This window comes from Suncus etruscus, chromosome 2 (assembly GCF_024139225.1).
Source record: "Suncus etruscus isolate mSunEtr1 chromosome 2, mSunEtr1.pri.cur, whole genome shotgun sequence".
NCBI classification, from domain to species: domain Eukaryota; kingdom Metazoa; phylum Chordata; class Mammalia; order Eulipotyphla; family Soricidae; genus Suncus; species Suncus etruscus.
In genome coordinates, this window is record NC_064849.1 from 167,791,280 (window position 1) to 167,818,512 (window position 27,233).

The following is a 27,233-nucleotide window of genomic DNA, read 5'->3' on the forward strand; positions in this document are numbered from 1 at the left end:
GGTAAAACACTATATGACATTGAGACTAAAGGCATCTTCAAGGAGGAAACAGCACTCTCAAAACAAGTGAAAGCAGAGATAAACAGATGGGACTATATTAAGCTGAGAAGCTTCTGTGCCTCGAAAGAAATAGTGCCTAGATTACAAAAGCTACCCACAGAATGGGAGAAACTATTCACCCAATATCATCAGACAAGGGGCTAATATCAAAATATACAAGGTACTGACAGAACTAAATAAGGAAAAAACACAGCCCCATCAAAAATGAGAAGAAATGAACAGACACTTCCTCAAAGAAGAAATACAAATAGCCAAAAGATACATAAAAAAATGCTCCACATCACTAATGATCAGGGAGATGCAAATCAAAACTACAATGAGGTATCATCTCACACTACAGAGACTGGCACACATCACAAAGAACAAGAACATCAGTACTGATGGGGATTTAGAGAGAAAGGAACTCTTATTCACTGCTGGTGTGAATGATGTCTAGTCCATCCTTTATGAAAAACAAGATGGAGATTCCTCAAAAAACTGGAAATTGAGCTCCCATATGGTTCAACTATTCCACTCCTGGGGATGTATATATGCTAGGAACACAAAAATGCAATACAAAAATCCCTTCCTCACACCTATATTCATTGCAGCCAGACTCTAGAAATAACTATGATACCTCACAATAGATGAATGGCTAAAGAAACATATACACAATGGAATATTATGCAGCCATTAGGAGAGATGATGTCATGAAATTTTCTTATACATGGATGTACATGGACTCTATTATATTGAGTGAAATAAGTCAGAGGGAGAGAGATAGACACAGAAGAGTCTCACTCATCTATGGGTTTTAAGAAAAATTAAAGATATTACTGTAATAATGCCCAGAGACAATGGAGTTAAGGGCTGGAAGGGCCAGAAGGACTGGCTCACAATTTGAAGCTTACCACAAAGAATGGTGAACGCTGTTAGGGAACTAACTACACTAACAATGCATACTAACGAACTAGCATGATAATGTCAAAGAATGAGAGAAGTAGAATGCCTATAGCGAATACAGGTAGGGGTGGGAAAGGATGGGGGTATTGGTGGTGTGAATGTTGCACTGGTGAAGAAAAGTACTCTGTTTATGTCTGAAACCCAACTACAAAAATGCTTGTAATCATGGTGCTTAAATAAAAGACTTATAAAAAAAAAGATTTAAATAGAAATATTTGAAACTTAAAAAAACTTTATGAGCACAGAACCATAAGAACTCATGAAATTAAAAATAAACAATGGATATCAGAGTATAAGTAAGCTAAAGAAAGATGAATCTCCCTGAGTATCTTTTATATACCAGCAAGTAAAAATAATAGTATCTCTTTCTTCACAGTTTCTCAATGATCATCAAACTAGTCAATGTAAAGTGTATTTTGTAATGTCTAACACATAGAAAATAGTTGACATTATTAAAACATATATTTATATGCTGGAGCATATAAATATTTACAATCTGAACAAGAAAAAAGGCAATAACATCATTACATATATATCAAATAAAAATTACATATATATCAAATAAAAATATTTCAAACTATTAAATGGCATTTTTAATAATTAGTCAGTGCTTGGTCAATGAGCTTATGACAAACCAATTCTAAGGATCTCAAAGCATTTATGTAAAACTGCCATCCAGTTCCAATCTTAAATCTAGAATATTGTACTAAATTAAGTAAATTAAAATGATGGAAATAGGCATTTATCCATTAATTAAAATTCATAGATTTTCAAAATGTCATTGAAGTGTTTATTAGTTAATCTTAGAAACAGTTAAATATCACTTCTGAACAGCATATTTGAGGGAAGCATTAGTCCCATACAACTGAATGACAATTATAGAAGAAAAACTTAGAAAATCAGAGGGGATATGGTACAAGCATAATAATGACCAAATGTTTTCTAACATAAAATTTTAGACATCGACTGCGATGCAAAATTTTCATGAAACATTTTATCTAATACAGTAGCATCAGGGACTCTTCTGCATTGAGTCCCCCTTTAATAGCCATCAAATGGATTGCTTAAAATATTCTTTAAATAAAAATAAATAAATAAATAAAGGGACTCCCCATTGTTGAAGTTAGAAAATAAAATAAATGTTATTTTAGTCATTTTTAACATTTTTACTTAAATATCGTTGCTTTCAGAGTTTTGCATAATACCATTTTGGGGGACATTCAAAGTTTACCACTAGTGTAAACTTCTCACCACTGTCTGCCTGTTCCCTCCTCAGCAGGCACAAAATCATTGATTTTATAGCTTGTAGGTCTTTTGTTGTTGTTGTTGTTTGTTTTTGTTTTTGGGTCACACCCAGCGGCGCTCAGGGGTTTCTCCTGACTCTAGGCTCAGAAATCGTTCCTGGCAGACTCAGGGGACCATATGGGATGCTGGGATTCGAACGATGATCCTTATGCATATGAGGCAAATGCCCTATCTCCATGCCATCTCTCAGGCCCCATGTAAGTCTATTTTTAAGTATATAAGATTCATAGATATCTTGAAAGGTAAATGAATTTCTTTGCTTACCATTGAAATTAATGTACCAATATTAAGTTCTTTGATAATATTATTAGAAATATGCACTATTTATGCACCAACTTAGGGATACTTTATGGCTTTTCAATACCAGAGTTTATATTTATTTATTTCAAATCTTATGTCTTTAAATTTTGATGGATGTTGTTATTAATAAATACAAAAATACAAAGGCAGCAATGTATTGACAACAGCATTAAAATGCAAAAATATATGTCATTAGATCACATATTCTTTTCCATTTCTGAAATTGTAGTGCTGTTGATCATGGGTTGTATTTTGGGAATTTATTTACTTCTATGTTGATGACCTATAGAAAATGTATTCATAGTTATGTATGTTTCTCATAACTAGGCATTTCACTTAGTTAATAGTATTTTACACTTCTGTATACTCAAACATTTAGAGAACCAATGAATACGTTTTCATTATTATATTATGTCTTCTTATTTTTTCTAATATTTGTTTTATGTTAGCTAAGACATCAAAAAGGTAGTGAAGTTATCAGAAGTTAATATTAAAATTTGTACATTTTACATAACCAAATAGAATCAACTTTAATTTTTCATCATTAAGTACATGCTAGTTTGACATAATCAATTTAAGAAATTACCTATTACTAAAGTTTCAGTTCTGTTTGAATTTCCCTTTTTAAAATAGATCAGTCATTTTATTTTAATATGACTTCTGTTGAGTAATATTTAATTATAAAGCATATTAGTTTTCCTAATATCAAACCCTATGTATATTATCCTAATAACATGTTCAAATTGATACTGAAGTTTTTCATTTAGATTTTAGTTGGAAGGAGTTAAACTATACCTGTCAGAGCTCACAGCTCCTCTTAAGTCGGAGCTAAGATCACTCCTGTTTCTTCTTTCTTTAGAAGAAAATGTCAGTAGGGTGCAAGGTAAAAGCTTTAATCCCTACTCTATCTCTTTAGCCCAGGATTTTGTACCTGTGCATTTAAATGTCAGAATCATTTTTCTAATTTTAATAATCGCACAACAAATTTGAGGAATTAAAAGTGGATGCATTTTAAATTATAGAAAACTTTCAAACTTTATTCTATATAGTGAGCCTAATTTTTCCAGAACATTAGAATGTTAAAATATGTGGGTGCTTAAGAAGCTGAGAGCATAAAGGTCAAAATCTTTTGATGTTATCAGTGACAGTACAGATTATGTAACACTGGTAAATTTATATATATATATATATATATAAACATATATACTTTTTTTCTTCTCATTATAAAAATGCTTTGAATAAATCATATTTTAAACCAAGCTTTGATAAAGCAATACTTTAATACTTTCATGAGAGGAAGATATATTCATTATAATTAAGAAAGTAGTTTAATAATAACACCATTAAATTATTATTTAAATAGAATTACACTTGCTTGCCAAGTACAATTATCTTCAACACATTGAAAATTTTTTCTCAGTTACTCTAAAGAATGTAAAGTATTTAATTTAACTCATGTGAACTTGATAAAATATTTTTAATGTAAAGGATAATGTAAAAATATAGACAACTGCAATTTTGTTGAGAGCTATAAGTTAAAGATGTGAATGGGAAGATTTAAATTTTTATAATATCTTTATTTAAACATCTTGATTAAAAATATGATTGTGATTAGGTTTTAGTCCTGTAAAGAACACCCCCTTCACCAGTGCAACATTCCTGCCACCAATGTCCCAAATCTCCCTCCATCGCACCAAACCCCCACCTGTACTCCAGACAGGCTTTCCAGTTCCCTCATTCACTCACATGACTATGGTAGTTCTCAGTCTAGTTATTTCTATAACTGAACTCACCACTCTTTGTGGTGAGCTTCTTGAACTGAGCTGGAAGTTCCAGCCCTCCTCTCATAGTCTCAGGATTGTTGCAAAAATGACATTTATTTTTCTTAAAACCCATAAATGAGTGAGACTATTCTGCATCTATCAATCTCCCTCTGGCATATTTCACTCAGCATGATAGATTTCATATTCATCCATGTATAAAAAATTTTCATGACTTCATCTCTCCTGATGGCTGCTCTTTGATGATGTCATTGACAGTTGATTCTTCCTGGGGATCTTCTACCTGGGCTTCTGGAACTCCAATGATTATTACATTGTTTCTGTTGAGTTTATCACAGTTTTCTATTTTCATCTGTTCACATTCCTTGAGTACATTTTCCATTGCCTGATCATTTGTCTTAAGGTTCTTTTCTAATTTCTTCTGTTGTGTTGAGTTTTTTTGCATCTCATCTTTCAGCACATTAATTCTGTCCTCAGCAGCTGTTAACCTGCTGGAGAGGCTACCCACTGAGTTTTTCAGTTGAGCTACTGTGTTTTTCAGATCTGTTGTTTCAGTTTGGAGTTTTCTGATTTCTGACTTTTTGTTCTGTTCAGATCAATCTATGCTTTCTTTGAGTTCTACAAACATCTTCCATATTTCTATTCTAAACTCCTTATCTGAGAGGTTAATCAAATGGTTGGAGTTTTCTGGGTCGTCCGAGCTATCATCTTCATTCTCGGTGCATGGTGTTTGCCTGCGAGGTTTCCCCATTGTCACGCTTGTAGTGTGATTTTTTTTCCTGCGTGTTGTGGTGGGGTTCATTGGTTAGAAACAGTGCGTGGCCGCGAAGCAAAGAGGACTGGCCATGCTCTTCTGCAGCCTCTAGATGACAGTTTTTTTTGGGGTGCACTTCCTAGGCCTCTGAGGAGAGCTTCAAGTATTCAGGAAAGACAGACAAGCAAAGCAGATTTCCATTCAAGTCCTCAGGGTTTATCCTAGGCACAGCAGGAAGGCGGAGCCAGCCAAGGACTCTCTGTTGCAGGCAGGATTGCCAGCAGGAACACTGATGAAATCCAGTCTCAGGTGGCTGGAAACACCATGGCCCAAGATGGCTTCTGAGCCCTTCTAACACCCAGCAGAAACCATCAGGAATCAGTTTTTTTACGTCCTGACCCACCTCTGAAGCAGGCAGGATCACCGGCAGGAACTCTGATGAAATCCAGTCTCTGGTAGCTGGAAACCGCATGGCCCAAGATGGTTTCTGCGCCCTTCTGATCTCTGCAGAAACCAGCAGGAATCAGAGTGTGTCTACTTCCGACCCACCTCTGTAGCAGGCAGGAAGGATCGTGGCAGGATTGCTGATGAAATCCAATCTCAGGTGGCTGAAAATACCATGGCCTAAGATGGCTTCTGTGCACTTCTGACACCCAGCAGAAAACAGCAGAAATCAGTGTGTGTGTGTGTGTGTGTGTGTGTGTGTGTGTGTGTGTGTCATGACCCACCGCTGAAGCAGGCAGCCAGATTTAAATTTTTATTTACTTATTTATTTTTGGTGTTTGGACCACACCCAATGACACTCAGGGGTTACTCCTGCTATGAGCTCAGAAATTGATCCTGGGTTGGGGACCATATAGGACCATAGTTCATCCTAGGTCAGCCACTGCAAGGCAAATGCTCTACCACTGCGCCATTGCTCCAGCCACATAAAATTTATTTTTTTAAAGCGCATATAATTTTAATTCTAGCCTTTTCCAGAACTTATATAAAACTTTATTTTGCAGAGTTAAAAAACATTTTCTGCACTGGAAGACAGTTTGTGAACATGCACCATTATGTAACTCACATCATTTTTATTTCCCATTGCTCCAAATCCTGACCTTAGTGAAATATACTCTTTAAACTACAAATTTAATCTTTTTTCATAAAATAATTATATTCATATTTTAAGGTTGTTTTGAAATTTCTTTACTGCTCACCCTGAATGACACATATGAAAGATAATTATGTCTACATTGAAATAAGAAAGTAAATGGACAATTTGTCTTTCTGGATTAAGAGGAACTTGTACTAAGTACTTTTTAAAGCAATGATTATAAATTGAGCACTTACACACAATGTATTGAAATTGTGTTTAATAGATATTTAAATTGAAAATGCAATATCATAATAAAATTTTATTATCATAGTTTCAATTTTATATTCTTCATCCATTTATATAGTAAACAACTCCTTTTGAGAGCCTTCTGAGTAAAAAGTATGTTGGGTAATAGATGATTATATAACAAAGTTTTAAAGAATAATAACATTTGATAAAAAAACAATAATGGGCTTTATATAGACTGAAAATTTCTTTCCAATATCTACTTTCCCTTTTTTCATCTATAACATTAGCTCTAAAAATATTTCTTAGATATGCTCATATAAGAGTAGTTCAGAAAAATTGCAGTAGTATTGGTATGTAATGCATTCCTGTTTAGAACAAAGTAGAAAATAGATACTGTTCTTCTTTCCTTTTACATTCAATAGCAAAATAAAATAAATGGCCCAGTTTGGGACGTATCTATATGAAGAGAACATTTTTTATTTTTTTAATATTTTAATATATTTATTTAAGCACCATGATTACAAATATGATTGTAGTTGGCTTTCAATCATTTAAAGAATACCCCCCTTCTCAAGTGCAACATTCCCATCACCAGTGTCCCAAATCTTCTTCCTCCCCATCCCACCCCTGCCTGTACTCTAGACAAGCTTTCTACTTCTCTCAATCTATTCACATTGTTAGGATAGTTCTTAATGTAGTTATTTCTCTAGCAGCACTCATCACTCTTTGTGGTGAGCTTCATGTTGTGAGCTGGACCTTTCAGTCCTCCTCTCTTTTGTCTCTAAGAATTATTGCAAAAATGACTTTCATTTTTTGACCTTTCTAAATAATAAATGGTGTTTAGGTACATAAAAGTCATGTAAATTGTTTAGAAAATGCAACAAATGTATTTTCTAATTGGATAAATATATAGCTCTGGCACTAATTCATTCCATAAAATTTTTATTTTAGGAAGATTTAGGCTTTTACTACATAGCACAAATGATTCTTATGTTAAGAAAAATGTATGACTCTATATAATAACAATTTTACATAAATGCCAAGAATTTGCAATTGGTCTGACAGATCAAGTTCACATATATTAGTGACTTTACTTTGTATTTACTAATAATTTAAGGATAAAGGTGATTATGAGGTTTCTATAAAGCCAAAACTGATGGACATCAAAGGAAATACTAGATCCTTTACTATCACTATAGACAGGGATTTTATGGTCAGAACAGAATTCACCATTTATTATATAAATATCTCTGTAATAGAATTCTGGATTGTTGTGTTTGTTATATTATTTTCTCCAGGGTTCATACCCTATCATTTTATAAAATTCAGAATTATTTTCATAAAACATTTTTAAATTTGTACTATTGTACTCAGAAATTTTATGAATAAGGCTTTCCCCCTTCTAATAAATTTAACTTCTTAGTCTATTTAACCGAGTATCCCATTGACAAAGAAATTTTAAAAATGGACAACTGTAGATAAATTATTAAAAATATTGAACTGGCATGCTCCCAAGTGCTGCTGAGGAGGTTGCCATACCCTACTAGCATTCTCAGCCAACAGACATGTCATATTAGAGAAGAAGCAGGAGATATGATGTTTCTCTGAGCTTCAGTGACAAAGAAACCCAGACCACTCTGGTCTCATTCGATTGTCAGGCCTCATTCGGTGGTCCTCAGGGGGCTCAGATAGTACAGAAAAATGAATGTAGTTGGGCATATACAACTTGTGCCCTAACAACTATACTTTCTCCCTTTCCTCTTAGAAATCATTTTTCAAAAATAATTTTTCCATTAGGATAAATTATATTATTTCACAGTGCTCAGTGTTAAATACACTTTGAAGTTTTATCTTTTTTGATACAATAGGCTAGCTTTTTTTTATTGGGAGTCATAGTACTTTTAGGTCTATCACTTAAAAATTATATGTAGTATTTATTCAGTGTCTTCATAATTTGATTAGTGAAAAAATATTTCAAAATAGCTATTATCGACCTCATAGTTTCTCTAAAATCACTACATTTGAAACAAAATTTTGCTTAATTTATGCAATGTATAGCCAAATACAATTTATTACAAATACCTTAAAGCTCATTATGGTCAGTTTTATAAAATTAAAATAATGGTCAGTTACTTTAGGGTCATGACATTTAAAGCCATAAAATAGTATTTACTTGGTACAAAGATATTGACACCATAAAATGTACAAACTCAATCTCTATTTTTAGGGAAGTGGAAAGAATAATGCATGGCTTATGAACAAATAGCACTTAATTAAACAGAATTTTAAATGCTTATTTTCACTGTCACTCATATTTTTATATTCCATCTGATGTGGAAGACGAAATATAATGTACAAAAATAATATTTTAAATCTAACTTACACACAATCACAAACATAAGGATTATCAGAAGCACCTTATTAGATCATTATGCAACAGGGATAATGATTGACTATAAAAAGAAACTGTGGAGAAAATACAACACCTGGAGATTAAACAACGTGCTACTCAACAACAGCTGGATCAAAGAGGAATTCAAGGAAGGAATAAAAAGATTCCTTGAGACCAAAGGTAATGAGGAAACAATCTGTCAAAATCTGTGGGACACAGCAAAAGCAGTAATTAGGCGGAACTCATAGCAATACAGGCCTATGTCAGGAAAGAGGAAAATGACAAAATCAACAGTTTAAAGGGACACCTTAGGGAGCTGGAAAAATAGCAGCAAAGAAACCAAACACAACCAAAAGACAAGAAATAATAAAAAACCAGAGCAGAAATAAACAATATAGAGACTAGAAAAACAATACAAAAAAAAAATCAATGAGACCAGGAGTTGGTTATTCAAAAGAATAAACAAGATAGATAAACCACTGGCAAGACTCACACAACAAAAATGAGGGAAATTACACAAATAAACTGGATCACAAATAAAAGTGGAGAGATTACAACAGAACTCCAAGAAATCCAACACATGGTGAAACTTATAATGAACAACTATATTCAGTTAGGTTAGAGAATCCAGAAAAAGCTGGCAGATTTCTGGAAAAATATCATCTTCCAAGACTGGATAAGGAGGATGCATAAAACCTAAACAGGCCAATAACATCAAGTAAATTTTATCAGTAATCAAGAAACTCCCCAAGAACAAAAGTCCAGGTCCAGATGATTTTACAGGTGAATTCTATCAAACATTCCGAGAAGAATTACAACCACTGATCCTCAGGCTCTTTCAAAATATTGAAAAGACAGGAATCCTTCCTAATTCCTTTTACAAGGCAAATATCACACTAATTTCCAAAGATAGCAAAGACCCCACCAAGAAAGGAAACTACAGACCAATTTCACTAATGAACATAGATGCAAAAATCCTCTACAAAATCTTAGCAAACCAAATTCAACAGTACATCAAAAAGATTATACACTATGACCAAATGAGTTTCATCCCAGGGATGTAAGGATGGTTCAACATATGTAAATCAATCACCATCATATATCACATCAACAAGAAGAAAGATAAAACCACATGATCATATCAATCAATACAGAGAAGGCATTTGACAAAATCCAACACCCATTCATGCTGAAAACACTCAGCAAAATAGGACTTGAAGGAAACTTCCTCAAGATAGTTACATCTATTAAAAAAAACCCACTGCCAAAATTATTTTTAATGTTGAAAACTGAAAACTTTTCCACTAAGGTCAGCTACAAGGCAAGGCTGACTGCCCAGTTTCTCCAGTCTTATTCAACATAGTTTTAGAAGGACTAGTAATAGCAATGAGATAAGAGAAGGGAATCCAAGGAATCCAGATAGAGAAAGAAGTAGTCAAACTGTCTCTATTTGCAGATGATATGATGATATACATCAAAAACCCTAAAGAGTCCACAGTAAAACTCCTAGAAACAATAAGCCAATATAGCAAAGTGGCTGGATACAAAATCAATACACAAAAGACTCTGCAAAGCAAAAAAGACATAGCAAAACAGAGGAAAAAGACATTAGGAGTCGCTCCCATTTAAAATAGTATCTCAAAATATCAAGTGCCTAGGAATCAACCTGACAAGAGAAATGAAAAACCTATACCATGAACACTTCAAATCGCTTCAGAAAGAAGTTGAAGAGGACCTATGGAAATGGAAGAACATCTCCTGCTCCTGGGTAGAAAGAATAAACATAATCAAAATTTCTATCTTACTTAAATTGCTATATAGATTCAAAGCAATCCCTATTCAAATTCAGACATCATTTTTAAGGAACTTGAATAATCAACTATAAAGTTCTTTTGGAACCACAAAAGACCTAGACTAGTCAAATCCATACTATTAAAAAAAAAAAAAGAAAGAAACTGAGTGGCATTTTTTACCTATCCTGAAGCTTTATTATAAAGCCATAGTCATTAAGACAGTATTGTACTGGAACAAAGACAGAGCCTCAAACCAGTGGATTAGAACAGAATATCCATAAATAAACCCCCAAATATAGGTCAACTAATATTTGACAAAGGATCCAAGAATCTGAAATGGAACAAAACAGTCTCTTCAACAAATGTTGATGGAACAACTGGATAACAACCTGTAAGAGACTAAAGATTGACAAAAAACAACTCAAAATGGATTAAAGATCTTGAAATCAGACCCAAATCTATAAACTTCATCAAGAAAAAAATACAAAAACACCCCAAGACATATACCTCAAAAAAGTCTTTGAGGATGGAATGCCTCTGGCAAGAGTACTATCATCAAACCTGAATAAATGGGATTACATCAAACTAAAGAGTTTCTGTATGACAAGAGAAGCACTGTCTAAAATCAAAAGACAGCTAACAGAATGGGAAAAAATATTCATACTTGACACATCAGATAAAGGGCTAACATCTGGATATTAGATATTATTCAAGTGTGATATACAAAGCACTCAGAAAGGTAAGTTCCACAAAATCTAATAAAGCCATAGAAAAATGGGGAATGGAAACGAATAGACACTTCTCCAAGGAAGACTGACAGATGAACATGAGACACATGGAAAACATGTTCACAATAGCTTCTCATTAGGGAAATCCAAAACTTACACCAGTGAGGATGGCACACATCAAAAATAATGAAACCAATCTCTGTTGGAGCGGATGTTGTAAGAAAGGAACTCTCATTCACTGCTGGTGGAAATGTTCCCCTGTACAACTCCTATGGAAAACAGTATGGAGGGTGCTTAGGAAACTCATAAATGAGCTGCCATAAGACCCAGCAATTGCACTTCTGGGTATCTACCCCCAAGAAGGAAGAATATTCATACCAAAATATGTATGCACTCCACTATTTATTTTAGCACTCAGTACAGTAGCCAAGATCTGGAACCAACCTCAATGCCCAACAACAGATGATTGGATCATGAGGATGTGGTATATATGCATAATGGAATACTACATAGCAGTTAGAAATGACACAATCATGGATTTTGCAGTAACATGGATGGATCTACAAAACATTATGTTAAACAATGCATGCCAGAAGAAGGATAAATACACAATGATAGCACTTTTCTGAGGTACTTTGATTATACACAATACATACATATATTACTCCAAGAACAATGACAATGGCCTAAAGGGTAGAAACTCCAAGCACTATAGTTGTCAGCATTTACTGGTGAGAAGTGTTCAAAACCAGTGGAAGAGGAACTACCCATTATACCATAGAGAAATCAGCAAAAACCAAAACAATCGTTTAGAGTGAACAGGTATGTAATCAACATCTTACTAAAAGACCTATAATAATGTCTTAGGGAGCTTATGCACCGATACAGGTGAAGAATATGATTGGAAGCCAGTGACTCCAGCGACAGCATTTCCTAACAATATGTTTTAGTGTGTTAATCTTACTAGATATAAAATAACCTTTCAGCTTCTCTGTCCAGAGAGATTCTTGGATATAAAGGGTGGACACCCTAATTTTGACAACTCGGTGTTCAGTCATACCTGAAACCATATTCAGTTTACTTTGTGAAAATGTCTTAATAAAACACTTCAATATACCCTTTTTTCTCTGTTTTATATCCTGAAGCATATGATCATTCAGACCACTGAAACAGTCAACTGCGAGCCACAGATTTATATTATAGGACCTACTCATTGAACACGTTTAGGCAAATTAACATCTCCTTTCTCACTCTTCCTCTCTGTCTTCACCCTATTTCTTTCCTTATTCTCTCTTCTTCCTCTTCTTCTTTAATCTATGTCAAATAAAGCCCACAGATTGTTTCTCTTTAGGAAAAGAACTTCAATACTTAAGATGCAGCAGGCAATACTACATAGAGTAACTATCTACATAGGTAGGCCTCATTAACACATTGTTAAGTATTCAAGATGCAAAACCCATGTGTATCCTAAACTGCTCAAGCCATTATCTAACCCTGAAATCTTCATTTAGCAGGGCCCAACCCCATCACTGACAAAATACCTAGAAACTGGGAAAACCTCCCAACTCTGACACACTGACCCAATCTCTTTTATTTAATGTACTACCTATTATTTAATTTATTTTTGCTATGTTTACCTTTTTTTTTTTTTTTTGGTTTTTGGGCCACACCCTGTGATGCTCAGGGGTTACTCCTGGCTATGCGCTCAGAAGTTGCTCCTGGCTTCTTGGGGGACCATATGGGACGCCGGGGGATCGAACCGTGATCCGTCCTAGGCTAGCGCAGGCACCTTACCTCCAGCGCCACCGCCCGGCCCCTGTTTACCTATTTTTGTTCTCCTCTCTCTTATCTTCTGCTCTCCCTTCCTCTATTTCTTAAACTATACTTAAGCTTATGTTTTATCTTAATTTAATAAGTCCTTAAGAGCTCAGACCCACCCTATTAGGGTCAGACCGCTAATACCACCTTAAGTATAGATCACTAATGTATGTCTTTATGTGGGTATGAGTACATAGAAAGAGGTCTTCTCTGTGAAAATCAAACCTAAATTGTAAACAAATATGGCTATAGTGTATATAACCCCTCCTATATACTTTCCCTCCTCCCTTCTTCAGAAATCCTACTATACCTTCACTACCTCCCCAATCTCAAGTTGATATCCCACATAATTAATGCTCTTTACCCTCATTTCTTAACCCATTAGGCATCAAGACCTACCTCCTGCCCCAACAAGCCATCACCCAGCTCCCAAGCGAAGGAACACCCACTCAGCCCCACATCTTGTCCCCCAGCAAAAAACTACAACCAACACTCCTGCTGACTCATACTCTGTGGCCCTCCTTCTCACTGCCCCCCAAATGTAGACTATTGCTTGATACCAGACTCAGCTCCAGAAGAACCCACAATGCACAAATTCTACCCAAGCTCTTTCTGCCACAAAGCACTTCTCACACTCAACAAGACCAAGGTGTGTGAAAATGTGCCCTGGATTCCAATCCCCACAAGAATACCCAAAAGATAATGAGGAAGCCTGTACTTTCTTTATAAGTTTAAGGACTCCAGAACACTACCTCTTAACCTGTTCATATCCAAATGTAAGGTAGTCTTTGCATCCCTTTGTTCCCTTAATTACTTTTCTTTTAAACTCATTTTTTCCAGGCCTGCTCATTTTTTAAACTCCTTTTATTTATTTATTTTATTTTTATATATACATATATCTGTGAGTGTGTGTGTGTGTGTGTGTGTGTGTGTGTGTGTTTGCCCTGTTTTTATTTCTTCTCTTCCTTAACTTCACCTGTTTTGGTTCTGCATGGTAGAAAAACCTTCAAGAAAAAGCCTTGCCTGGGATAAAAGTTCAGGTCAGAACCAGGGCACAGAGATGATGGTGCATGGCACTCTCACACTCAAATGCACCAACAATATAATATAACACCAATACTTTTTGTACAAGCATAGTAAAAAGGGAGAAATTTTAAGTATAGAAACAAGCTCTTATCTACTAGGAATAAGATCTCATACAGTTTACAATGCAGGGGCACCTTCTACCTTAAACATATGTTTTGTGGTCCCAACTTAGACTCCATGTAATTAGACAGTGACCATCAAAACCCAAACCCTAGATCTCAGAAATAGAATGTACATAATTCTCTGCAACAGATTCAGGAACCAAACTCCCTCTGGGACATTCTTAATACTGCTCTGACATCATCACACACCAGATTTGATATCCTGACAATGAGAAAATGGCAACAACTTGATCTAAGAATAGGTTGTCTTACCTTACCATCATAAGATAAAACCAGAAGATATATCATCCTTTGATCTGTGCAAAAGCCAAGATCACTAATTACAGAAGACTGACTTTGACAAACATAATTGGGCTGAACTTATCCTGGGATCAATAAAAAAAGTCTCTAGTCTAAGCTTTGCCTACAATCTATACAACAACCAACATCTCTAATTCCAGAGGTGTTACTGTGACAACTGCAATCAAGCTGAACTTCTGTAAACATAATGAAATACTTCATCCTAGGCTTTGACATAGGATCTGTGCAAAAACCAAGACCACCAACTACAGAAGACTGATTAAAACAACAGTAATGGAACAGAACTTCTAGAATCATAAGTAAAGACTCCATCCTAGGCTCCATCCTATGACCTGTGTAAATACCAAGACTCTAGTTACCAAGGCCTGATCTTATTATCATCCAGGACTGAGTGATATTTCCAGATACAACAAAAGGACCGAGGGGAGAATAAACAAACAGGTATAGGACCTGGAGTTCGGCACATGACAGTATACTTCAAGGGCAGAAAAACCATGTATCTCTTAGAACAAGAGAATTCCTTTCTAATCTCCCACTATTTACTGTGCTTATGCAAAAGAAGCATAAATTATTTTTTATTGTTATTGCTGTTTTTCTTTTGTTTTGCTTTGTTTTGGTTTATGTTTTTGAGATCTGTTTTGTTTTTATTTCAGGACCGAGATTATTATTTGGTTTTTGTATTTATTGCTGTGGTGCATGTTGGGTTTTTAGTTTGATATTTTTTTTTGCTGTTTTTCTTCCTTTTTTCGTTTCTTCTCTTAACAGATATTTATAGACACAAAGAAAGATGCCTTCCTATTTTTGCTTGTTTGATTCCCACCCCCTTTTTTCCTCCTTTTTTTTTCTTTCCTTCAACAGAACCACATGAATGAACCATCTTGTTCTGCCTCACAAACTGAGGGGGAAATAAAGAAAGTTACCAAGACCGAACAGTCATATAAACATTGAGTAGAAATAAAAAAAAATGATCAGGACTGTGAAAAATTCTGAGTGCTGCCTGTGTGTGTCTGTCTACTATCCTGTTGCGTGACCTCTTGGGAGTGGGCTGAAAAGAGGCTCCAGCAGAGCACTTTGGCTCTGCTTCGCTACTTGGCTGTGCACTCTTTCTAAGAAAAGAACACCATCACAACAAATAGAAAAAAATCACACTAAGATATGTGCTGGGGGGGCCGGGCGGTGGCGCTAGAGGTAAGGTGCCTGCCTTGCCTGTGCTAGCCTAGGACGGACCGCGGTTCGATCCCCCGGCGTCCCATATGGTCCCACAAGAAGTCAGGAGCAACTTCTGAGCGCATAGCCAGGAGTAACCCCTGAGCGTCACAGGGTGTGGCCCAAAAAAAAAAAAAAAAAGATATGTGCTGGATCACTGAAGCCCAGCATTTCTCTCCAGACTGTCTTCTCTGCTGTGTGCTTGGGCATAAGATTTGATTCTGTGTGAGGCTTCACCCACGGAGGACTCCTCTCCCTTGGAGGAAAGTCGACCCATCCAGAAAAAGCGGAGCCAGAGGAGTGTGCTGCCTGCATCATTTAGCCAATGAATACCACCACAACACGTAGAAAAACCCACAATACAAGTGTGACAATGGGGAAACAACGCAGGCCAGCGCCAGACATAGAGAATGAAGATGACAATTCTGAGGACCAGATAATGACTGACCAACTAATCAACCTCTCAGATAAGGACTTTAGACTAGCAATATGGAAGATGCTCAACAGACTCCAAGAAACCATGGATCGAGTTGAACAGAACACTAATAAGAACCAAGAAAATATGAAGGCAGAAATCACAAAACTCCAAACTGAAATAACATGTCAACTAACAGGACTGAAAAAGTCAGTAAACGAAGTGAATGACAAAATGGATAAGCTCTGGGACAGGGTATCAGAAGCTGAGAATAGACTTGGTGCTGTGGAAGATGAGATGAATTCCATACAGCAGGAGAGATTGGAAAAAAATTAAAGCAAATGAACAGACAATGGAAATATTAGTCAAAGAAAAGAACAGATGAAAATAGAAGTCTATGATAAGCTCAATGGAAACAACTTCAGAATCATCGGAGTCCCAGAGAACCAGGAAGAAAATTTCCAGGAACAATCAATGGTCAAGAACATCATTAAAGAGAAACTTTTAGACCTAAAGAATATATGTGATCAAATCCTGCATGCTTAATGAGTACCAACCAAAAGAGACCCCAGAAAAAATACCCCAAGACACATCCTAGTCACAATGACGAATCCCACAGATAGAGACAGAATTTTGAAAACAGCAAGATCAAAAGGGGAAATTATGTTCAAGCAAGCATCCTTGAGATTTACAGCAGACCTGTCACCAGAAACACTCAATGCCAGAAAGCAGCGGTGGGATATTGTGACAAAACTGAATGAAATGAATGTTTCACCTAGAATACTGTACCCAGCAAAACTCACTTTCAGGTTTGATGGAAGAATACATGGTTTTACAGACAAACAACAGCTCAGAAACTTTACAGACACAAAACGAGTCTTAAGAAAAAAATTGAAAGACCTAATTTAAGACAAGACTAAACACAAGACACACCAAATTTTGATATAAAGATGGCATTAAATCCCAGGACAATTCTGTCTCTCAATGTCAATGGACTAAATGCACCAGTTAAGAGACACAGAGTAGGGGCCCGGAGAGATAGCACAGCGGTGTTTAACTTGCAAGCAGCCGATCCAGGACCAAAGGTGGTTGGTTTGAATCCCGGTGTCCCATATGGTACCCCTTGCTGCCAAGAGATATTTCTGAGCAGACAGCCAGGAGTAACCCCTGAGCACCATCAGGTGTGGCCCAAAAACCAAAAAAAAAAAAAAAAAAAAAAAGAGACAGAGTGGCTAAATGGATCAAAAAACTCAATCCAACCTTCTGTTGCCTACAAGAAATGCACCTGAATAGTCAGAAAAAACATAGACTCAAAATAAAAGGTTGGAGAAAAATTATCCAAGCAAACAACACTCACAAAAAAGCTGGAGTGGCCATACTAATATCAGATAATGCAAACTTTATACTCAGGAAGGTTGTAACAGACAAAGATGGACATTTTATATTAATCAAGGGGTATGTAGAGCAGGAAGAAATAACTCTCCTAAACATATATGCACCGAATGAGGGGCCAGCAAAATATTTAATACAACTGTTGACAAATCTGAAAAATAATATCAATAGCAACACAATAATTGTGGGGGACCTCAACACGGCACTGTCAACACTGGATAGGTCCACCAGACTGAAACTCAACAAGAATATACTAGACCTGAGGAGAGAAATGGAAGAAAGAGGCCTAGTGGATATATATAGGACACTCTATCCCCAGAAACCTGGATACACATTCTTCTCCAATGTACATTGGACATTCTCCATGATGGACTACATGCTGGCACATAAAACATACCTCCATAATATCAAGCAGATAGAAATTTTGCAGACTACCTTTGCTGACCACAAGGCTCTGAAATTATTTGTGAATTCTAAAGGGACGCAGAAGAAAAACTTTAACACCTGGAAGTTAAACATCCTCATACTCAATAACCAGTGGGTCTGAGATGAAATCAGGGAGGAAATCAAAAGGTTCCTGGAAACAATTGACAATAAAGACACAAACTATCAGAACTCATGGGACACAGCAAAAGGAGTATGGAGAGGAAAATTTATAGCTTTAAAAGCACACATCAGGAAGGAAGAAAGAGCTTACTTGAGTAGCTTAATGACACAGCTAATAGAACTAGAAAGTGCTCAACAAAAGGACCCACATATGGAGACATAAGGAAATAACAAAGCTGAGAGCAGAAATCAACGAAGTGGAAACCCCAAAAACAATCCGAAAAATCAACAAAAACAGAAGTTGTTTCTTTGAAAAAATAAACAAGATTGATTGACCACTGGCAAAACTAAAAAAGAAAGAGAGAGAGAAATTTGATAACTCATATTAGGAATGAAAAAGGAGAGATCACTACTTATGACAGAGATTCAAATGGTACTCAGAAACTACTTTGAGAAACTCTATGCCACTAAAAATGAGAAGCTGGAAGAAATGGATAAATTCTTGGACTTTTATAATCTTCCACGGTTGAAGGAAAGGATGTAGCATATCTAAACACCCTCATTACCATTGATGAAATTAAAACGGTAATCAAATGTCTGCCGAAAAACAAAAGCCCAGGCCCAGATGGATTTCACTAATGAATTCTTTCAAACTTTCCAAGAGGAACTAATTACCAATCCTGGCAAGACTCTTTCATAAAATTGAAAAAACAAGAACACTTCCAAATATCTTTTATGAAGCCAACATCACCTTGATACCTAAACCAGACAGAGATGCTACGAAAAAAGAAAATTACAGACCAATATCGCTGATGAATGTAGATGCAAAGATCCTCAACAAAATCCTGGCAAATAGGATTCAATGCCTCATTAAGAAGATTATCCACCATGATCAAGTTGGTTTCATCCCAGGAAAGCAAGGATGGTTTAACATCCGTAAATCTATCAACATAATACAAAACATCAACAACAAGAAAAATAAAAATCACATGATTATATCAATAGATGCAGAGAAAGCATTTGATAAGGTACAACAGCAATTCTTGATCAAAACTCTCAGCAAGATGGGAATGGAAGGAACCTTTCTCAATATAGTTAAGGCCATCTACCACAAGCCAGATGCAAATATTATCCTCAATGGAGAAAAATTAAAAGCCTTCCCTCTAAATTCTGGCACAAGACAAGGCTGTCCTCTCTCACCACTCCTATTCAACAGAGCACTGGAAGTACTCGCTGTAGCGATTAGGCAAGAAAAAGATATCAAGGTAATCCAGATAGGAAAGGAAGAAGTCAAGCTCTCACTGTTTGCGGATGACATGATACTCTACTTAGAAAGCCCTTAAGACTCTACCAAAAAGCTTCTAGAAACAATAGACTCATATAGCAAGGTGTCAGGCTACAAAATTAACACACAAAATTCAATGGCCTTTCTATACAACAATAGTAATAAGGAAGAAATGAACATTAAGAAAACAACCCCATTCACAATAGTGCCACACAAACTCAAATATCTTGGAATCAACTTGACTAAAAATGTGAAGGACCTATACAAAGAAAACTATAAAACTCTGCTCCAAGAAATAAGAGAGGACACGCGGAAAATGAAACAGATACCCTGCTCATGGATTGGCAGGGTTAATATTATCAAAATGCAATACTCCCCAGGGCATTATACAGATTTATTGCGATCCCTCTAAAAGATACCCTTGACATTCTTCAAAGAAGTGGATCAGGCACTTTTGAAATTCGTTTGGAACAATAAACACCCTAGAGAATAGCTAAAGCAATCATTGGGAAAAAGATATGGGAGGAATTACTTTCCCCAACTTTAAACTTTACTACAAAGCAATAGTTATCAAAACAGCATGGTATTGGAATAAGGACAAGCCCTCAGATCAGTGGAATAGGCTTGAATACTCAGAGAGTGTTCCCCAGACATAGAATCACCTAATTTTTGATAAAGGAGCAGGAAATCCTAAATGGAGGGGTGAAAGCCTCTTCAGCAAGTGGTGTTGGCACAACTGGATAGCCACTTGAAAAAAATTGAACTTAGACCCCCAGCTAACATCATGTACGAAGGTAAAATCCAAATTGATTAAAGACCTCGACATCAGACCCGAAACCATAAGCTATATAGAACAACACATAGGCAAAATACTCCAGGACATTTGAGACTACAAGGCAATCTTCAAGGAGGAACCTGCACTCTCCAAGCAAGTGAAAGCAGAGATTAATAGATGGGAATATATTAAGTTGAGAAGCTTCTGCACCTCAAAGGAAATAGCCACCCACTGAATGGGAGAAACTATTCACCCAAAACACATCAGATAAGGGGCTAATATCTAATATATACAAGGCACTGACAGAACTTTACAAGAAAAAAGCATCTAATCCCATCAAAAAATGGGGAGAAGAAATGGACAGACACTTTGACAAAGAAGAAATACAAATGGTCAAAAGACACAAGAAAAAATGCTCCACATCACTAATCATCAGGGAGATGCAAATCAAAAAAATGATGAGATACCACCTCACACCACAGAGAATGGCACACATCACAAAGAATGAGAATAAATAGAGTTGATAGGGATGTGGAGAGAAAGGAACTCTTAACCACTGCTGGTGGGAATGCCATCTAGTTCAACCTTTATGGAAAGCGATATGGAGATTCTTCCAAAAACTGGAAAATGAGCTCCCATACATTCCAGCTATACCACTCCTAGGAATATACCCTAGGAACACAAAAATACAATACAAAAACCCCTTTCTTATCCTATATTCATTGCAGCACTATTTACCATAGCAAGACTCTGGAAACAACCAAGATGCTCTTCAACAGACGAATGGCGAAAGAAACTGTGGTACTGATACACAATGGAATATTATGCAGATGTCAGGAGAGATGAAGTCATGAAATTTTTCTATATATGGATGTACACGGAATCTATTATGCTGAGTGAAATAAGTCAGAGAGAGAGAAAAACGCAGAATGGTCTCACTCATCTATGGTTTTTAAGAAAAATGAAAGACATTCTTGCGATAATAATTTTCAGACACAAAAGAGAAAAGAGCTGGAAGTTCCAGCTCACCTCAGGAAGATCACCACAAAGAGTGATGTGTTTAGTTAGAGAAATAACTATATTTTTAACTGTCCTAATAATGAGAATGTATGAGGGAAATGGAAAGCCTGTCTAGAGTACAGGTGGGGATCGTGTGGGGAGGAGGGAGATTTGGGACATTGGTGATTCAGTGACACTATATACCTAACATTTTACTTCGAATGATTTGTAAACCACTTTGATCAAAATAAAAACCTTTATTAAAAAGGGAGAAAAGGACACAAGAAAATAGAGACATATACCCTGCTCATTAGGATTAACATAATTAAAATGGAAATACTCCCCAAATAATTGTACAAATTTAATGAAATCCCTCTAACAATACCCATGATAGACTCAAAAGAGTTGATCAAAAACTCAGGAAATTCATTTGGAAAAATAAACGCCCAAGGATTGCCAAAGCAATCTTGATAAAAAAGAAGATGGGGGCATCACTTTCCCCAAATTTAAATTGTACTACAAACCAATAGTTATTAAAACAGCATGGTATTGAAATAAAGACAGACCCTCAGACCAATGGAATAGATTTGAGTATTCATAAAAAGCCCTCAGACATACAAACAATTAATCTTTGACAACGGGGGAAGAAATAAAAAATGGTGCAAGGAAAGCCTCTTCAACAAGTCAACAAGTGATGTTGAGACAAATGTCTGCCACATGATTAAAAGCGAACAGACCTCTAACATCGTACACAAAGGTCAATCCAAAATGGATTAAAGACCTTGATAAAAGCCTGAAACTATACGTTATATAGAAGAAAATATACCAAAACACTCCATTACATTGAAAATAAAGACATCTTCAAGTAAGAAACACCACGATCCAAACAATTGGAAGCAGAGATAAACAAATGGGATACTTCAAACTGGAAAGTTTTTGAACTTAAAAGGAAACAGTAACTAGGGTAAAAAGGTCACCCATGAGATTAGAGAAACTATTCACCCAATACCCATCAGATAAAAGACTAATATTCAAGATATACATAGTACAGACAGGACTTAACAAAAAAAAAACTATAATTTCACAAAAATGAGAAGAAATGAACAAATATTTCCTCAAAGAAAAAATACATATGGCCAAAAGGTACATGAAAAATGCTCCATATCACACATCATCAGGGAGATGTAAATCATAACAACATTGAAATATTTCACAACAGAGAGACTCAGAGACTGGCAGCATGACGAAGAACAAGAATAACCAGTGCCAGTATGGATGTTGGGAGAAATAAATTCACATTCACTGTTGGTTGGAATGCCATCTAGTTTAGACTATCTGGAAAACAATATGAATATTCCTTAAAAAATGGGCATTGAGGTCCCATTGATCCAGCAATACCACTCCTAGGGATATACACTAGGACCACAAAAACACAATAAAATAATGTCCTCTGCATTCCTATAATCTTAGCAGTGCTAGTTTTTATAACCAGATTCTGGGAACAACACAGATGCTCAATAACAGATGAGTGGCTACAGAAACTGTGGTATATCTATAAATAGGAATACTATGCAACTGTTAGAAAAATTGATGTCTCGAAATTTGCTCATACATGAATAGATACAGAGATTATTATATTGAGTGAAATAAGCCAGAGGGAGAGATAAATACAGAATATACTAACTCATCTGTGGTATTTAAAATAACAGTATAATAATAACCAGAGAATATAGAAATGAGTGCTGGAAGACCAGTCCATAATAAGAAGTTTATCACAAAGAGTGGTAAGTGCAGTTAGAAAAAAATATAAACTAAAAACCACCATGACAATGATAAAGAAAGAAATAAACCCTCTCTGGAAATCAGGCAGGGTATGTAGCAGGAAGGAAATGGGGAACAATGGTGGCAGAAAAGTTGCACTGGTAAAGGGGTATGTATTTTATGGCTAAAACCCAATTACATTTAACCATGATGCTTAAATAAATTATATATTAAAAAATAAAAATATAGATAAAGAATATGGCAGAGTAAAGAGGTTTTGAATAAACATAATGTAATTATCTTTAAATATTTGAAGGACTGGTATTTAATGAAATAGACAGTTTTTGATTGCCTCCAAGAATAAATATAGTGTTTTGAAGCAATGGAAAGTTATATTTTATCTTAGAGAAAAGCTCTTAGTCTCCACACAGTAACAAAGAACATGCATTCATGAATGAGAGCTATATTTAGTCACTTACAGTGCAATAAGAAGAGGAAAGAAAGGAGAAAGGAAGGAAGGAAGGAAGGAAGGAAGGAAGGAAGGAAGGAAGGAAGGAAGGAAGGAAGGAAGGAAGGAAGGAAGGAAGGAAGGAAGGAAGGAAGGAAAGAATAATGAAGGAAGGAAGGTAAGAAAGTGAAAGAAAGAAAGAAAGAAAGAAAGAAAGAAAGAAAGAAAGTAAGTAAGAAAGAAAGAAAGAAAGAAAGAAAGACAGAAAGAACGAGAGAGAGAGAGAGAGAGAGAGAGAAAGAAAGAAAGAAAGAAAGAAAGAAAGAAGAAAGAAAGAAAGAAAGAAAGAAAGAAAGAAGAAAGAAAGAAAGAAAAGAAAGAAAGAAAGAAAGAAAGAAAGAAAGAAAGAAAGAAAGAGAGAGAGAAAGAAAGAGAGAAAGAAAGAGAGAAAATAAAAGAAAGAAAGAAAGAGAGAAAGAAAGAAAGAAAGAAAGAAAGAAAGAAAGAAAGAAAGAAAGAAAGAAAGAAAGAAAGAAAGAAAGAAAGAGAAAGAAAGAAAGAAAGAAAGAAAGAAAGAAAGAAAGAAAGAAAGAAAGAAAGAAAGAAAGAAAGAAAGAAAGAAAGAAAGAAAGAAAGAAAGAAAGAAAGAAAGAAAGAAAGAAAGAAAGAAAGAAAGAAAGAAAGAAAGAAAGAAAGAAGAAACAGAAAAGAAGAATGCAAGTAAGAGGATTTCTCAACATTTAAACATAAACTGGACTGATTTGGGTTTGACTCGTGAGAAGAGATTCATATTCATATTGACTTTTAAGCTAAAAATTACACTTCACAATTTGTAAATGGTTCAGAATAGAATTTTACATTCAATGAGAAATATATTTTCAAGAGTAATACTATTCCACTACTACTAACCAACTAAAATTAAATTACTTTTCATGGCATATTGACTTTTAATAAAAGTATCATTGCTATATAAAATATTAAAATTTATAAACCACTTCTTGTAAAGTTGAAACTAATCTACTTACTGTGGCTAGAGGGACAGTACAGCAGGTAGTGCATTTGCCTTGCACACAGCAGACCATGGTTTGATCCCCAGCATCCTTTATGGTACCCAGTGCCTAACAGGAATGATTCCTGAGAGAGTCAATAGTAACTCCTGAGCACCACCAAGTATAGCCCGAAAAGAAAAATAAAACAAAGGAAAAAAATAATTTACTTACACTCATCTGACATTCTTGAAGAAAAAAAATCCACAAGACCTAAAAAACTTGTATTCCTTAATTCTGAGTGTTCTGACTTCTCCCAGGATAAGATATTTTTTTGTGAACTTTCATATTCACAGAAGCCAACGAAAGCAGTTTTTCGCATATTAGAAGTAGTTGCATACAAGCAAATTTCTGCAAGAATTGTTGTATATATGTAGACAATATTGCATGCTCGGGAAATGTCAGTTGCTATATCCGCTTCTCCCTAAAATAAGAAAATAGTTATTATACAAGGTATTTTCTGTCTTATTGAAGAACTCTAGGGTATCCTTATAATAAAAAATATCTTTTACTTTTGTAAAGTTGTTAAAAGACCATAATAATCTTATTAAATATACCAATTTTTAAAATGCAATTTTTATAGATGGGGTTTTTAAACCCTGGTTCAAGAAATAAAACTTTGACAAGTAGTTAGAAACTGGAAAGATGGCTCAAAGTGTTAAACATGTACTTTGTAAGAAGGAACAATCCCTAATATATTTGCAATTCCCTGAGTATTGCAAGAAATGACCCAGATCTATTTTGGTGTGGTCCAAAAGCAAAAGAAAACCAAAAAAAATTTCAAGAAGCAAAAGAAGGAGAAAGAGGAAGAGGAGGAGAAGGAGGAGGAAGAAGAAAAAAGAAGAAAGAAGAAGAAGGAGGAGGAGGAGGAGAAGAAGAAGAAGAAGAAGAAGAAGAAGAAGAAGAAGAAGAAGAAGAAGAAGAAGAAGAAGAAGAAGAAGAAGAAGAAGAAGAAGAAGAAGAAGAAGAAGAAGAAGGTAACAAAAAGAAAAGTCATATTTCCTTAGTAGTCAATGTACTATGAATGGGGTACTATTTTCTTTTTTTTTATTTAACCAACTTTATTACATACATGATTGTATTTGGGTTTCAGTCATGTAGAGAACACCACCCATCACCAGTGCAACATTCCATCACCAATGTCCCAAATCTCCCTCCTCCCCACCCAACCCCCTCCTGTACTCTAGACAGGCTTTCTATTTCCCTCGTACATTCTCACTATTAGGATAGTTCAAAACGTAGTTATTTCTCTAACTATATTTTTCTTTTCTTTTTATTTATGTAATTATTTTATGTAATGTAAATAATTATGCAGTGAATGCCGCCTGGAGCTGAAGTGGAAGTGCAGGGGAGGAGAGCATCTAAAAACTATGTGCGACTTATGGTCATCTGCATCTCATAGAGTGAAAAGTATTGTACTCTCTGGCAAAAGAAAGTTTCAAATAGAAAATTTCAATTATATGGCTGGAGCAGTGACACAACAAAAGGCGTTTGCTTTGCAGAAGGCTGACCTAGGGCAGACCGCGGTTTGATCCGTTGGCATTTCATATGGTCCTCCAAGCCAGGAGTTATTTCTTTTTATTATATTTTTATTTTAATATATAAATTCTTAATTTAAGCACTATGATTGTAATTAGGACAGGAGCTATTTCTGAATGTATAGCCAGGAGTAACCCCTGATCATCACCAGGTGTGGTTCAAAAACCAGAAAAATAAAGAAAATCTCAATTATAATTCTAAAAAATAGTGTGTGAACTCTTGGAATGAATTAATTGTTCATAATTAAAAGGAGTCAGCTCTGAACTGAGATTCAAAAACAGTTCCTAGGTGCCAAAGAGATAGCACAGTGGTAGGGCATTTGCCTTCCATGCAGTTGATCCACAATGGCTTTTTTTCTATACTATATTTTAATAAAACTAAAGTGTAACAATTGTACACATTTATAAGAAACCAAGAAAATTATCTGTTCTGGAAAAGTTTGGGTAATGATGCATAATTAGAACTTTAAGTACATTTTTCTTTTATTTAACCAACTTCATTACATACATGATAATTAGAACTTTACATTTTGAGGACTGGAGAGATAGTACAGCATAAAAGAACATTTGCTTTAAGTTGCCATATTAAGTTTGATCCCTACCCCATATGTTACCCCAAGTCCCACCAGGATAGATTCCTGAGCACAAAACAAAAAATAAGTCTTTAATAGCTCAAAGAACCAAAAAAATTAATAAAGAATTTCATAACCTATCACAAAATTTAATTTAATATATCCTAAAGATGTTATAAATGCAGATAAACATTTACATATAAAATCATCCATCAATAAATATATAATTAACTATGAAAAATTAATGTCTAAAATTATTATTCACATTACTCAGTTTTTCTATCCCCATTTACTAATTTCAATAAGTAAAAAATTAAAATAATTATTTAATAAGTTTTTATGTATTATTTTTCCACTTTTTTTTTTGTTTTTGGGCCACACCCATTTGACGCTCAGGGGTTACTCCTAGCTCTGAGCTCAGAAATCACCCCTGGCTTGGGGAAACCATATGGGATGCCGGGGGATCGAACCGCTGTCCGTCCTATGCTAGCGCTTGCAAGGCAGACACCTTACCTCTAGCGCCACCTTCCCAGCCCCTA

The 27,233-nt window shown here is 35.3% G+C and overlaps 1 protein-coding gene across 1 annotated transcript in view; it reads right to left on the reverse strand.

The window, feature by feature from the left end:
- The window catches only part of TMEM232 (transmembrane protein 232), a 189,383-nt gene that overhangs the window by 87,174 nt on the left and 74,976 nt on the right, over positions 1-27,233 (reverse strand). Inside the window, 1 exon segment of the mRNA XM_049769101.1 lies at positions 24,755-25,008. Coding sequence (XP_049625058.1) covers positions 24,755-25,008 — 254 coding nt within the window.